General features: G+C 44.2%; 1 protein-coding gene across 1 annotated transcript in view; it reads left to right on the plus strand.

Annotated features, from left to right (window-relative positions):
- ENOX1 (ecto-NOX disulfide-thiol exchanger 1) overlaps positions 1-14868 on the plus strand; it is a 193070-nt gene that overhangs the window by 30287 nt on the left and 147915 nt on the right. The window contains exons 3-5 of the mRNA XM_063125964.1: positions 4136-4309; positions 7937-8143; positions 13853-14086. Of these exons, the coding sequence (XP_062982034.1) occupies positions 4136-4309; positions 7937-8143; positions 13853-14086 (615 nt within the window). The remainder of the gene's footprint in view (positions 1-4135; positions 4310-7936; positions 8144-13852; positions 14087-14868) is intronic.

Here is a 14868-nt window from a genome sequence, read left to right on the forward strand (position 1 = left end):
TTCTTTCCAAAATGTATTGTATGGGTTTTCCTGATCTAATGTAATATAGGTCAGGATTAAAGCTGAATATTTTGTGGATTTCTAGAACCCAGCAGTCTGTCATATGACTTTATGACAAGGCATAGGTTTTTTTTAAAGGACTCCTTTTCTTCTCTTTATTAGTTCAGATCCAGCTCCCAAGCTGACAAACCCTTGATTTTACATGTTATCATTAAATATTGCTGAGTTGTTATCCAAAAGCTCTACAGCAAACTTGTGGGAATGCCCAAGTAACTCAACATTGCCTCTGAATAATTGATGGTATCAAATAGCGGCAGAGCTATATCAACAAAGGGATAAGTCTCTCAAAATAGTTTATTGTGTCTCGAGAAACAAAAAAGTCTCATTTTCCTCCACTCCCATCCCAAAAGAAAGAGCTTATGAAGTTGGCTTTGCGTTCTTTTAAAACATCTGCTGCTTATATTTCATAGTCTTGTAATTTTTGGTGCTTTAGAGCAGACATCTGTTTCATCTTTGAACAGTGTGTGTGTGTGTGAGAGAGAGAGAGAGAGAAAGAGAGAGAGAGAGGGATGCCCCTGGTGCAAAGTTATGACGGTGGTAAGAATTTGGTGGGGGAAAGTGAAGTCAAAACAGAAATCTGAACTGGAGAGACCTTGGGCATGTCTACACCAGGCGCTATCCTGAGGATTGTCCCAGGATCATCCCTGTGCGTCTACATAACACACAGGGGATCCCGGGAGCAGGGAGGGAAGATCCCTGCATTTCCCCGGGATATTGCCATACCCTTTCTTTGTGGCTTTTTCCACGGTCCCGGGATGATCCCGAAGACCGTGAGTGGTGTGGCTGGCTGGCCTGGCTTCTTCCCTCTTCCCTGCAAGTAGCAGGGTCATCTGAGGGCAAGAGCCAGGACAGGAAGAATCTAGGGCCATCAGGGGTAGGGTAGGGAGTGGAGTTGGGGCTTTTTTTTTTTTTTTTGGCTTACTTTTTCACTGGAGCTCCAGCTCCTGTATTCTTAAAAAGAAAAATGGCGGGCGTGACGTCCTCCTTCCTCCCTGGTTGTTGCGCGCCATGTGAAATGCAGGGGGAGGACCTAGCGGACAGCATATCGTGACATCCTCCCCCCTCCCTCCCGGAACGCCGGGAGGTGTAGACATGCCCCTTGGCTCAATTAAATCACTGAATGGCCTCAATATCATTTAATCACACTTTCATTTTAATCCACCTCACATATATGTGAGTTTAGAGGTGAGGTTTGAGGGAAAACTACAAACTGGTGGGTGACATGACAGAGTGCCCCATCTGTCACAGGCATGGTATCACATAGCCGTCAACATTTCACAGATGAAAATAGGATCATTCCTATGCATGAGTGGGCTAGAGGTGGAGACCGGCAGCCCAACAGCACTTCCTGGTAGACAGTGGGTAGTATTTATTTATTTATTTATTTATTTTATTACATTTATATACCACCCCATAGCCGAAGCTCTTTGGGCGGTTTACTGCATCTGAATGAACTATCCAGCTACTAATGACTGAAAGGGTCAAGTTTCAGCTTCCAGCTCAGTTCACAGCCAAGCAGCACCAGTGCAAAGGAAGTCTCAAACATTGCACAAGCCCCTTTGCCAAATTCCCAGTGCTGGCACAAGATAAATATTTATCTTGTGCCAGCATTGCACAAGTTGGGTGGTTGAATAGAACATAGCTCTCTTGTACCTTTAAAATCTGCACAGAAGAGGGAATTTTGATGGGTGCAGCCTCAGGGCCAGGGCCAAGGAATGGCATGGTCAGGCCTTGGCCAAGGACCCACACCCCAGCAGGGGGACACTGACAAGAGCCCTCGGGACCCACTACTCCATCATCGCAAGCTGCCTCTCTCTTGTTCATTCTAGCTCTGACTACAGTGGTCATGAGGAGGAACAGGAGATGCCACCTGCCTGCTTGCTCACTGGCTCTCTGCCTGGCAGGCAGGTGATAGCAATGATGAGGAAAAAGAGGAGGCGCAGGGACTGCTGGTAACAATGGCAGTGAAAAGGTAAACTCGCTAAGTCCAAGATAACAAGAGTGTCTTGCCCAAGGACTCCCCAAAACTTGTAAGTCGGCATAGTGCTGCTTTGTCATGCCATAGTGCTATCAGGGTGACGAAACTATTTAGGGCAAACTTCCATCTCTGTCCATCCTATGTAAAAGCACCTGCAGTAGGATATTTTGTAGCTCCGGAGAGGTTTTATGTATCAGTTTGGCTCCTGCAGTTCAACATTAGTGAGATTCCATCTTCATCAACCCTGCAATCACCCTGCAATAGATGGTACCGTTGCAAACTGTAGAGGCAGAAAATGCTATACGTGATTGCCTCCAGTTTCTCTTCTTTTTTTCATCGGGAAATGGTTATACATTATTTACCATAGAAATGTGTATCCCACCCGTCAAATGAATTCCCAAGGCAGCTCCCGTAGCACAATTTTGTACAAACAATACATCTCTTGTAATACCAGACCTTGGGGCGGGGGGTCATCCAATCGAAATGATTGGCAGGAGATACAGGACAGTCAACAGGAAGAATGCCTTCACATCATACATAATAAATTTGTGGAATTTGGCAACCACAAGATGTATTTCAAAATACAGAATCTGCTGCCGCAGGCTTTCAGTTACCTTTAGAAGGCATTTAGGCACATTCATGGAGGAAGAGTCTATTTGTGGCTGCTAGTCATGATGGCTATATATTTATTCTCTCAGGATCAAAGGCAGCATGCCTCCTAATACTGGTTGCTAGAAGAGCAAGAGGACTAGTTCATAGAATCATAGAATAGCACAGTTGGAAGGGACCTACAAGGCCACCGAGTCCAGCCCCCTGCTCAATGCAGGAATCCACCCTAAAGCATCCCTGACAGAGGGTTGTCCAGCTGCCTCTTGAAGGCCTCTAATGTGGGAGAGCCCACAACCTCCCTAGGTAACTGATTCCATTGTCGTACTGCTCTAACAGTCAGGAAGTTTTTCCTGATGTCCAACCGGAATCTGGCTTCCTGTAAGTTCAGCCCATTATTCCGTGTCCTGGGGCCAATCTACACCAAGCAGGATATAACACTTTTAAAACAGTATGAAAACAGAATATGTAATGTGTCCTGGGCGTGAACAGTTGTCATAACCCTTATAAACCATTATAAGCAGTACTGTAGATCCTGCCCTGCACTTTGGGAGGATCGAGAAGAGATCCTGGCCCTCCTCTGTGTGACAACCTTTCAAGTATTTGAAGAGTGCTATCATGTCTCCCCTCAGTCTTCTCTAGGCTAAACATGCCCAGTGCTTTCAGTCTCTCTTCATAGGGCTTTGTTTCCAGACCCCTGATCATCCTGGTTGCCCTCCTCTGAACACGCTCCAGCTTGTCTGCGTCGTTTATTGCCTTCATGTTCAGCCTGTGAGATTTTCATGGAAATCTCTTTGAACAGGCTAGAGGGCCTTTTGGTTTGATTCAGCCGGGTTCTTCTTATGTGTCTCACTGTTTGTCTGAGTCATAGAAACAAAATCATTTCCCAAGAACGACGCCTTGGAAGTCTTTAGCTATCTAAACACATGGAAAGCATAATGATATGAAATGGCTGTTTTCTGTGGTGTTTTCATAAAACAATCTTAACTGGACAACACAATCCAGTGTTCACATGCATAGGCGCCATTGAAATGAACTGTGACATGTGTGCAAGAGCACTGCCATGCATTTTAGTGGGGTCTATGTAGCAGAGCTCCCATGCATTTTAGTGGGGTCTGTGTAGGAGAAAGTCCCACTGAATCATGTCCATAACTGGTACTCCATTTTGTTATTAAATGACATTCTTTTTATGTCCTCGGTCAGAAAGTGGGTATAAACAATGGAGCAGCATTGGGAATCAGATAATTGCATTGCAAAAAGCTACCAATCTTCAGATTGCAAGGCTTTGCACTTGAATGTGCTTAATCATATTCATAAATTATATAATGTTCTATTCTTTATACATAGCTGTTTTTCTTTCTTCAGAAGGAGGCCTTGGCTGAAAGACAGTGTGTGTGCATGTGGGAGGGGTTTGTGAACAGTGATAATTCTAAAGCAAAGATGATCTTGCAAGTAGAAATAAAGCCAAGTTTCCATGTTCTATATTTACAGATTCAATTTGTGTACGAAGCTTTGATCCAAACCTAAGCATGATGACAGGAATCACGCCAATTAACCCCATATTGCCAGGTATGGGATTAGTACCCCAGCCACCAACGACAGAGGTGCCTGTCATCAAAGAAATAATTCACTGTAAAAGCTGTACACTCTTCCCTCCAAACCCAAGTAAGTGGGGGTGACTGATTTAATTTAATTAAGTTCAAAGTTACTAGAGATGTTCAAGCCCTTCTGCCTTTTATCCAGCGTAATAATGGCAATATAGTTATCCATTCACTGAAAATTTCCACAGGGAAAATTATCCCACAATTTTGATATGGGGCAGAGATATCGGGATATCCCATGCATGTTGATTGTCAAATCTTCAGGTTACATTTTCAAGATTTCTTTTAGACGTACTATTAGACACAAAGTTGTATTCCATGCATTTTAGACCTGAAGTGGAATAAAAATCCAGAGTAACGTGTGTGTATATTTTGCAGTTTTAGTTGTAGGCTAAAGCTCTGGAAAATTGACCTTGTGAATGGCCTCATAGCACAAAAAAGGAATCAGCTCCATCATGTAGAGACATTATGTAGGAGTGCATGTTGGTGCTGTAAGAAGAAAATACTTGCACGCTGGTAAATACATAGATCGAGCGGCATTTTGCACAAGACCGTTGCTATTTTGCATTTACTAACTATGCCTTGCCATACCTGTTGGACTAATATTCCATAGTTCCAACAAGGCAACGCTTAGTATCAATGTGGGTTATGGGAGATGGAGAATTTACACTGTTTGTTTTACGAATCTATACAATCTAGGAGGAAATGTGAAACAACTAAATGAAATGCTAAAAAGCATGTATATTGAACAAAACTGCACTGATAACAATTCAGAATAAAAGATACTGGTTGCAGCAAGGTGAATCACCCATTGAACATTGAAAGTAAGAGACTATGAAGTAACAATTAGAAAATAGATGTATCATAACAAAGTTGAAAACTGGAAATAGCAACGTACAAACAATGGTAAATTACAGGAATCCAATTTTACTCCTGTTTCTTCAGAAAATCATAGACTAGAAAACATAACATAATATGATATAAATCCCCAATTGAAGTTGCACAGTTCCAATAGATATATCAAAAGTATGAAAATGGATATGAGGAGGTACCATAAATAACAGCTTCAAAAAATTCTACAAACTCACTGCCACTAATGAGCATATGCCGTGGGAATGAAGTTAAGACAAATCTTTAAGACGTTTTTCTTCCCCAAAACATTGTATTTGTTTTTTCCCAAAGGGAGATAAACTAAGAAACAAATACAGACTTTCAATGGCATGTTTAAACCAAGGCACACACTGTGCAGCCACATCATTTAAAATGGCCACATATTTCAGAGCCTGTTTTGATAGGGAGCAGTTGATGTCAGAGTAGACCAGCTGAACCCTACGATTTGTTTGTCTTAGTCCAGTTGTTCAATATACATGCCTCTACTCTCACGCCTTGCAGTTTTATGCTTTTTAGCATTTGATTGGGGCCATAGCTAGACCTAAGGTTTATCCCTGCATCGTCCAGTGTGTCACCTGTTCATCCAGGTGACACACAGGTGATCCAGCGCTCAGGCAGGGACGGACCCTGAATGATCCCAGGATAACCCTTAGGTCTAGCTGTGGCCTGGGTTGTAGGAGGAAATTTGGCCAGAAACAAATTTCTGCATTTGCAGAATGGCTTGGTCCTGTCCAGTGCAGTTTAATTTTAATTTTTGAATATCAGATTCCTATGGCATGTCACAAACTGCTTTGGCAAGTCCCCTGAGTTTCAAAAACACCTTGCCTTCGTTTGAAAAACCCCAATACAAAGAGTCCTGGGATACGAACTAGTTTTGCTGTTCCTTGGATCCTGGCCATAGAGGATATAATGTGCCACCAGTAGAGTGGCTTTGTTGGCAGAGACTAAACCAATCCCAAGGAATGCTTTTCTCCAAGCAAATTGCCTCACTTACCTCATATCTCAATAGATACAGAACTTTATGGCATATGGTTTTGTAAATGTTTTAATAACGTTTTGCCTTTCAAATTAAATTCATTGTGTTGAGCTTTGGTTAAACAACAAAATCCTTTGATTGGTTTAGCTGATGCAGCAATTAGCAGTGACCGCAATGTTTTAACGGTCCCAGTGGCAGAATCTGTGGTGTCGGCTGACTAATATTTTAATAACAAAATACCACTTTAATTCATTGGGTTGGATCTAGACTTGGGCCTTTGCTAGACAAGCGGTTAGCCTGGTGCAAGGCCCGGGCTTGTCCCTATGCGTCCAGATGACGCACGGGGGATCCCAAGCTCAGGCAGGAGTCAAACTTCCCTGGCCCCGGGGTAACCGGCACCACTTGTGGACTGGTATTTCCTATGGTCAGCCCGAGACTACGGGCATGTAGACCGGTCCGCTGCTTTTCCCAGCTACTGCATTTACTTGCGAGTAGCTGGGAAAAGTGGCGGAAGGCATGCAGCACTCCACAGGAGTGGCCATCAGGGCAGGATGGGGAGATGGGGGAGAATTGGAGCCGGGGGGGGGATGGGAAGAAAAACTGAGCCAGGGAGGGATGGGGGGGAAACGGAGATCATGGGGGAGGGGGGGAATTGCAGCCAGGGTGAGGAAATCGGGGGCAGGGGGGAAGCAGGGAACCCTTTTTTTAAAAAAAACGCCTACCTTAGTCGCTGGTGCGCTCCTGCGCACCTGGCCCCTTTAAGACATTGAACAAAATGGCTGACGCGACGGGGCTTTCCTTTACCCCGTCGCGTCTGACGTGTGGAAAGGAGTGACAGTCCGCGCTATTTCTAGTGTGGGCTGGCCTCTCCTCACCACCGGATTTTAAGGTACGTCTAGCAAAGGCCTTAGTGACACTTCGGGCTTCTCTAAACGAGCAATTTATAGCATGCTTGTGACTGGCCACTCACAGAAGTTTGCAGGTCAATTACATGATGTCTCCTGTGCTCCCCCCCTTATCCCGCTGCCAGAAAACACAGAGATAATCAGTTTTTTTAAAAAAAAAAATCAGCAAAATTGCCCCCTTGTTTGGAGTTCTATCTACACCCTTGGATGGTGTTTCCTGAATCAACAATAGCAATAAGGATCAGAAAAAGAGCTATAAAGCTGGAGACCAAAAACATACAAGAGACAGCTGTACTAGTTGTTCCTAACACGTTTCGACATGGGTCTTTATCAAGGGAGAAACTCTTAAATGCTTTTCAGGAGGATTCCCTCTCGCTTTCAAAGAATATGAAGAAAGGGAGGGGGAACCCTCCTGAAAAGCCTTTAAGAGTGTCTCCCTTGATAAAGACCCATGTCGAAACGTGTTAGGAACAACTAGTACAGCTGTCTCTTTTTTGTTTTTGACTTTCTGAATTGTCCTATGGACCTTGGGACACTGGCCCTTTCTACACCTAAGGGTTATCCCAGGAAAACTGAGGGATTGTCCCTGCCTGCTCCCGGGATCCCCTGTGTGGCATTTGGATGCACAGGAAGGATCCCAGCATATAGGGCTGGTGTAGACATGCCCACTGTCTAGGAGCCATAGATTTGCTCTCTAAGCCTGCATCCTCCCGAGAGCATTTCCAAAGTTCTATGAGGGCTTAATCTGATTGCCCGTATCTCTGATAAATCAATTTCATACTTTTATTTAATTCTGTAATTTTTCTTAATTTTATTTAATACTTTATTTTCTTCCTGAAGTGAACTCTGGTAATGAAAATGGGGGAAAAGAAAGCAAAGTCAGTGCAGCTCTTGGACTGAACTGCTGTTTTTCTCTTAGATCTCCCGCCACCTTCAACGAGAGAGAGACCTCCAGGATGTAAAACTGTGTTTGTCGGAGGCTTGCCAGAAAACGCTACTGAGGAAATTATTCAGGAAGTCTTTGAGCAGTGTGGTGACATCACAGCAATTCGGAAAAGCAAGAAGAATTTTTGTCACATTCGTTTTGCAGAAGAGTTCATGGTTGATAAAGCCATTTACCTTTCTGGTACTTATCACTGTCTTCCAAGGATTTTCTTTACTGTTATCATTTATATTTTGTGATGCTAATGTGCTAATAGTTCAGCAAGTGAGCTTTATCTCAGGAGTTTGGAACAGAAACTGCAAGGGTACAGTCACGATTCTTAGGCTTTCCCTGGAGTTTGCATGCTTGGGTGCACCTTCCTCCTGCCCTGTGATAAGTCAATTGAGATCCCCAAAATGCTCCCAGGAAATCTTTGCTGCATATCAGTTTATTTATATATGCTTCTGAACCTATTAACTTAAGAGAACAGATTTTGGTATCATTACCCTGCACCACATTCTATATATACGGCCTAGTCCAGATCAAAGTACATCCCTTAATGAAAATGGCTAATTAATTTGTTTATCATTTATGCCTCCTGATCCTTTACAGTCATGTTACTGTTATCTTCTGTCTTCTCAGCCTATTGATTTCTTGCTGCTAGGTAAGATTGTGGACAGTGAGAAGTCTTTTTAAGTATAGACGAAGACAAAAACCTTTGTATCTGCAGTCGTAAACATCAGTTGATTAATATAAAAATCACAGTGCAGACAAAAATTCAGAGCCCGGCCATTGATCCAGGTACATGTGTCAGCCCAAAGGGTGGGCATAGGACATGGAGGGCTTGGAGTATGGCCCCTGTACCTTTCAAGCAGGCTACCTCAAGAGAGGTACATCAAAGAGAACCAGCACCCGTTGCAAATACAAGACAAGCAAGAACTTTAACACATGCTAACATGGCCGTGTATTTGCACCCACAGAAGCCAATGAATTGGGAACACATGAAGCTCCTTTACGCTGAGTTGTTCCATTAGGCTATCTAGCTCAGTTTTGTATCTTCTGACTCACAATGCTTTCCATGATGTCAATTGCAAAACAGAGTGACTCAGGTTTGGTCTTACAGATGCAAGAGAATATAGTAGTCTTGCCTCCCATATGGCAATCGTACGTCAGGAGCAAATAGACAGGACCACAAACAGCCCACTATGGGGCTGGATGCAACATCAAGCTACAAACCAAACTCTCTGACAACAAGCAGAGAGTTTTAAGTGATGCTCCGCCACTGGTCTGGACCTGTAGCCAGACCTGTAGCCCACCTAAATAATCCGGGATGGACACCAAAAAAAAAAAAGGGGGGGGCAATTTTCACTCAGCAATTTCAACAATTGTTACGGTTCTTACCACCAATTAACAAAAAACAATTAAAAAACCAAGAATTTGCTACAACAGGAATATCCTTATCATAGAGTTGGAAGGGGCCATTTAGGCCATTGAGTCCAACCCCCAGCTCAGTCTACAAATTCAGTTTAAAGCATCCCTGACAGATGGCTGTCCAGTATTTGTTTGAATATTTCCAGCGTGGGAGAACCCAAGAAGCTCCCTAGGCAGATGATTCCATTGTCTGACTGCTCTGACCATTAGGAAGCTTTTCTTTGTGTTCAACTGAAATTTGCCTTCCTGTAACTTAAGCCTGTTATTTTGTGTCCTATAGTCTTGGATGACAGAGAACAGGCTGTGACCCTTTTCTGTGTGGCAACCCTTTAGGTACTTGAAAAGTGCTATTATATCCCACCCACCCACCTGCCACCCTGTCTTCTCTTTCCAAGGCTAAACATACCCAGTTCCTTCAGTCTTTCTTCATAGGACTTAGTTTCTAGTCCCTGATCATTGTTGTTGTTGTTATATTTATATACCATCCCATAGCTGAAGCTCTCTGGGCAGTTTACAAACACTAAAATGCTGAACATTAAAAATCGATATACAAAATTTAAAAGCATAAAAACAGACAACACACAAGGACAATATATATTTAAAACAACTGTGAACTCAGCAAGGCCTAAATATAGATCTTGGGTCAATTAAAAACTCAGCACATGCTGTTAAAAGCCTGGGAGAAAAGAAAAGTCTTGACCTGGTGCCAAAAAGATAACAATGTGGGTGCTAGGCGGGCCTCATTGGGGAGATCATTCCATAATTGGGGGGCCACCACTGAGAAGGCCCTCTCCTTTGTTGCCATCCTCCAAGCTTCCCTCAGAGTAGGCACCCTGAGGAGGACCTTAGATGTTGAGCACAGTGTACGGGTAGGTTCATGTCAGGAGAGGCGTTCCATCAGGTATTGTGGTCCCAAGCCGTGTAAGGCTTTATAGGTTAAAACCAGTACCTTGAATTGGGCTTGGAAACATACAGGCAGCCAATGCAAGCAGGCCAGAATAGGTCCTATATGTTTGAACCTCTTGGTCCTTGTTATTAATCTGGCTACCACATTTTGCACAAGCTGCAGCTTCTGAACTGTCTTCAAAGGCAGCCACACACAGAGTGCATTGCAGTAATCTAACTTGGAGGTTACCAGAGCATGGACAACTGAAGCCAGGTTATCCCTGTCCAGATAGGGGCGTAGCTGGGCCACCAACTGAAGTTGGTAGAAAGCACTCCATGCCACCAAGGCCACCTGAGCCTCAAGTGTCCTGTCCATGACAAAAAAATTCACAAGGGGAAGATGATTAAGTATAAAAAGAATGAATTATTTGTCTGAGTATATAACTGTCCATCACTGAACCAACAGGCATTTTAAAGAACTGCCTTTATAAATCAGAGCAACATGTCTCATCTTAAAAATATGTATTACTATTCACATAAGTCAAAATATTCATCCATCTCAGGTATAGCCTTAATTGCATGTACTATTAGGCATATCTGTAGAACTTCCCCAGAAAATAATAGCATCTGTACTTTTAAGAAAAACAAAGGCTTTTTTGTTGGTTTTCTAAAATCTCTGTAATAAATTGAATTTTTTTTGGTAAAAAAATTGAGGACAAAATTTAGGGGGGGGACTCCCCCTCCCCCAGCATCCCTTCCTGGCTACAGGCCCACAAACAGCTAAGGGTGTGGGTCTTTAAGCAGTCTTGCATCCATAATGTATGTGGAGCCTCCTTGAGAAGGAAAGCAGTCAGGCTCTATTATTCAGGCATGTACTCCAGATGGGTTGGAATGCCTCTTGCAACCGCTGGGCTTGATCTGGTGGTGGTGGTGGTGTCTTCTTGGACCTTGTGTTGATTCTGAGAAGGAATCATCAGTCAGGAAGCAGAGCTACCTCCTGCAGAGCAGGAGTGTCTAGTGAGGTGACTGTTTTACTGACTCCATCCTTTGGCGGTTCAGGAACCAAGTCCTCTCTTTATTGTGAGTTTTCAGACACCGGTTCTGGAGGGGAGGGTCAAGGTTCTGGATCATAACAAATGGCCTGCACTACTCCAGTTTGCAGGTGAAGGAGCACATCTTTGAATACTCTCCTAGAAGCCTCCTGCAAACAACAACGACGCAGGCAAAATAGCACAGCCAGGCTTGAACTCTATTGATAGATCATTTTCCACACAGGGCAGCATTCACAAGTAGGCATCTCCACCCACTCTCCATATTGTCTGAAGTAGCAGAGTCCACCCAGGTCTTTTCTGTCTCATTCCCATTCATTCTGCCATATGTAGAAACTAGGCCTTACTCTGGAGCCACGAGAAGGAAATGATTGGACGTTACACTAGCATTCCTTTACCATAATGTCTTTTTAAAATATCAGACTAGGGAAATTGCTTTATATCTGCTGGAACCTCCCAGCCTTGCCTTTTGTGAAATTCTGTAGCAAAGTTCTAGCCCCGACTGTCTTCTAGCATGTCAGGGGAACTGCTGTGAGTGAGATAGATGCTTTGTTTTAATTGCATTGAATTACTGTTTTTCCTAGATGATCTTTATTGTGTTTTCAAACATAAAACACTCTGAAATGGCAATGGAAGAGTATAATTTTCCAAGCCCATAATAGACAAGAGACATAAAAATAGAATACATAATTTACTGCAACTACAATATTCATGTCACATACAGCCCTGTTGTCATTGACAATCTAAAGGTAAATCACGCCCAGCCCTAGAAATTCTCTGCTAGAACAAGTCCTGTTTTCTTCACAAAGGGCTGTGGTGTTAACAGTGGTACAAAGGCTATGTTCCCGCTTCCGCCTGTTTCATCTACTTGCCAGTTCCCACCGCTGTATTTATGAATGACCCTTTCAGTGACTAATGAGGTGACCGATGTTTCTCTGCATGTGTCTCCTCTATCTTCTCTTACCTAGCAGTCTCATGAGTGGTCACCACTAGGGGTGTGCACGGACCCCCCCTCCACCCCACAGGCCGATCCGAAAACTTCGGATCGGCCCGCTCCACGCCGCCCATACTCCGCTCCTCTTCGCCGCGGAGCTCCAGCTCCGAATCGGAGCTCCGCAGTGAAGGGGAGTGGCGCCAGGTAAGGCCGGGAGAGGAGGGCGGGAGGTTTACCGGGCCCTGCCGCCATCACCGCCCATGTGGCGACAGTGGCAGAGCCCGGTAAGGGACCAAGGGGGAGGGGGCTCTTACCTGCCTCCGTCCGCGGACCGTTGGCATCTTCAATTGAGCCCGCGGTTCAACTGTGGCCCAGACTTCCTGGTTGAACCGCGGGCTCAATTGAAGACGCCGACGGACCGCGGATGGAGGCAGGTAAGGGAGAGGAGGGCGGGGGGGTTACCGGGCCCTGCTGCCGTCGCCGCATGGGCGACAGCGGCAGGGCCCAGTAAACCCCACTTACCTTTCCGGCGGAGCTCCGGATCGAGGCGAAGGATCCACCTTCACATCAATCCTCTTCGCCACGCTCCGCCGGCCCCCCAATCCTCTTCGCCTCCGCCTTAAGGGGAGGCGAAGCACCCCGTTCCGCTTCTAATTCGCCGCTCCGATTAGAAGCAGACCACATCCCTAGTCATCACTGCCATGGTGAAGGTCTGCTTTCTCACCTGCTGATCCAGATTGCAACCTGATAGGATTGTAGGAGGGTGGGGGAGTGGTACAACAAGTAGTTTAAAGCTCCTTCTGGCTGTGTGGTTTTCAGTCATAGGTAATACGTTATTCTAGTTGACCCAGTCAGAAGCCAGAGTCCTCTTTTCTTCCCAAAGTCATTAGAGAGGCCTGTGCCTCTTTTGGAAATGCTTTAAGATCCATGAGTTTGGGCATACTTTGGGGGGTCAAGGGTAACCCTTACGTGGAGAAAAGTAAAGTATTTTAGTGCTTGACTCTTCTTGGGTTGTATCTTCATTTATAGTTTTCAGTGTTTTATTCTCACTTTTCTTATATGTCCTGAGACTTCCGGATGTGGTAGGCTGTAAATGGAAATGAATGGCAAATTAATAAATCTGGACTTTTTGAATCTAGGATCTGATGGATTAAGGAGATCACTTTTAGCATGCTCTGATCATAGGAGATACAATTCAGGTCTATTGGACGTGGATCACAAAAGGGAATAGAGAGAAATGCCTCTTTCAAAATTTCAATGAATACCCCAAGCCTTAAGGTTCTTCATCTTGTATAACGGTTGCTGCACCTAAGCTTCATCTTAGAATGATCTCAAACTCTGAAAAGTTCAGTCCAAAATGTGTGATGTTTGGCTCAACGGAAGTGATGTGTTCTTTTAAAACGTAGATGTGAATATTTGTGATTGGCTTTTTATTTATCAGGGAAAGTAATGTTTTTATAGACAATTCTTCAAGCAAAACAGCAGGTATAAATATCAATTCATTGACATGATGATTTGTTGAATGAGGGGAAAACCTGATTAGAGCAATTCTCTAAACGTGTTAACACAAAGGAAAGGTGGAAGAGCTGCCATGTTTCTGCTTGTCATTTGCAGGTTATCGCATGAGATTAGGATCTAGCACAGACAAAAAGGATTCAGGTCGCCTTCATGTTGATTTTGCGCAGGCAAGAGATGACTTTTATGAATGGGAGTGTAAGCAGAGGATGCTGGCAAGAGAGGAACGTCACAGGCGCAAAATGGAAGAAGATCGAATGCGGCCTCCGTCTCCTCCAGCGATAATGCATTATTCGGAACATGAAGCAACTTTGCTGGCTGAAAAATTGAAAGGTAATAGAATGTTTTCCAGCTCGCTTTGATGTCAGAACGTTGATAAAGCTACAATACTATCACAAAAGGCTTATTCATATTTCATGTGAATATGCAACAAACAGGTCTCTTTCTTACTTCCTTTTCTGGCCTATAGCTACGGACGTTAGAATCATAGAATAGCAGAGTTGGAAGGGGCCTACAAGACCATCGAGTCCAACCCCCTGCTCAGTGCAGGAATCCACCCTAAAGCATCCCTGACAGATGGTTGTCCAGCTGCCTCTAGTGTGGGAGAGCCCACAACCTCCCTAGGTAACTGATTCCATTGTCGTACTGCTCTAACAGTCAGGACGTTTTTCCTGATGTCCAGCTGGAATCTGGCTTCTTTTAACTTGAGCCTGTTGTTTCGTGTCCTGCACTCTGGGAGGATCGAGAAGAGATCCTGGCCCTCCTCTGTGTGACAACCTTTTAAGTATTTGAAGAGTGCTATCATGTCTCCCCTCAATCTTCTCTTCTCCAGGCTAAACATGCCCAGTTCTTTCAGTCTCTCTTCATAGGGCTTTGTTTCCAGACCCCTGATCATCCTGGTTGCCCTCCTCTGAACATGCTCCAGCTTGTCTGCATCCTTCTTGAATTGTGGAGCCCAGAACTGTTGTTTAGGTGTGAGCTACATGAAAAACATTGATTTGAACCCATCCTTTTTTCTTTTTTAACTTTTGCAATTTCCTCTGAAATATTTTGGGGTGGGGTGGGGGAATCACTTGTGGGATTTTCTGCCTCATGTGCCAAAATAATATATGCCC

Source organism: Elgaria multicarinata, chromosome 5 (genome assembly GCF_023053635.1).
Source record: "Elgaria multicarinata webbii isolate HBS135686 ecotype San Diego chromosome 5, rElgMul1.1.pri, whole genome shotgun sequence".
NCBI classification, from domain to species: domain Eukaryota; kingdom Metazoa; phylum Chordata; class Lepidosauria; order Squamata; family Anguidae; genus Elgaria; species Elgaria multicarinata.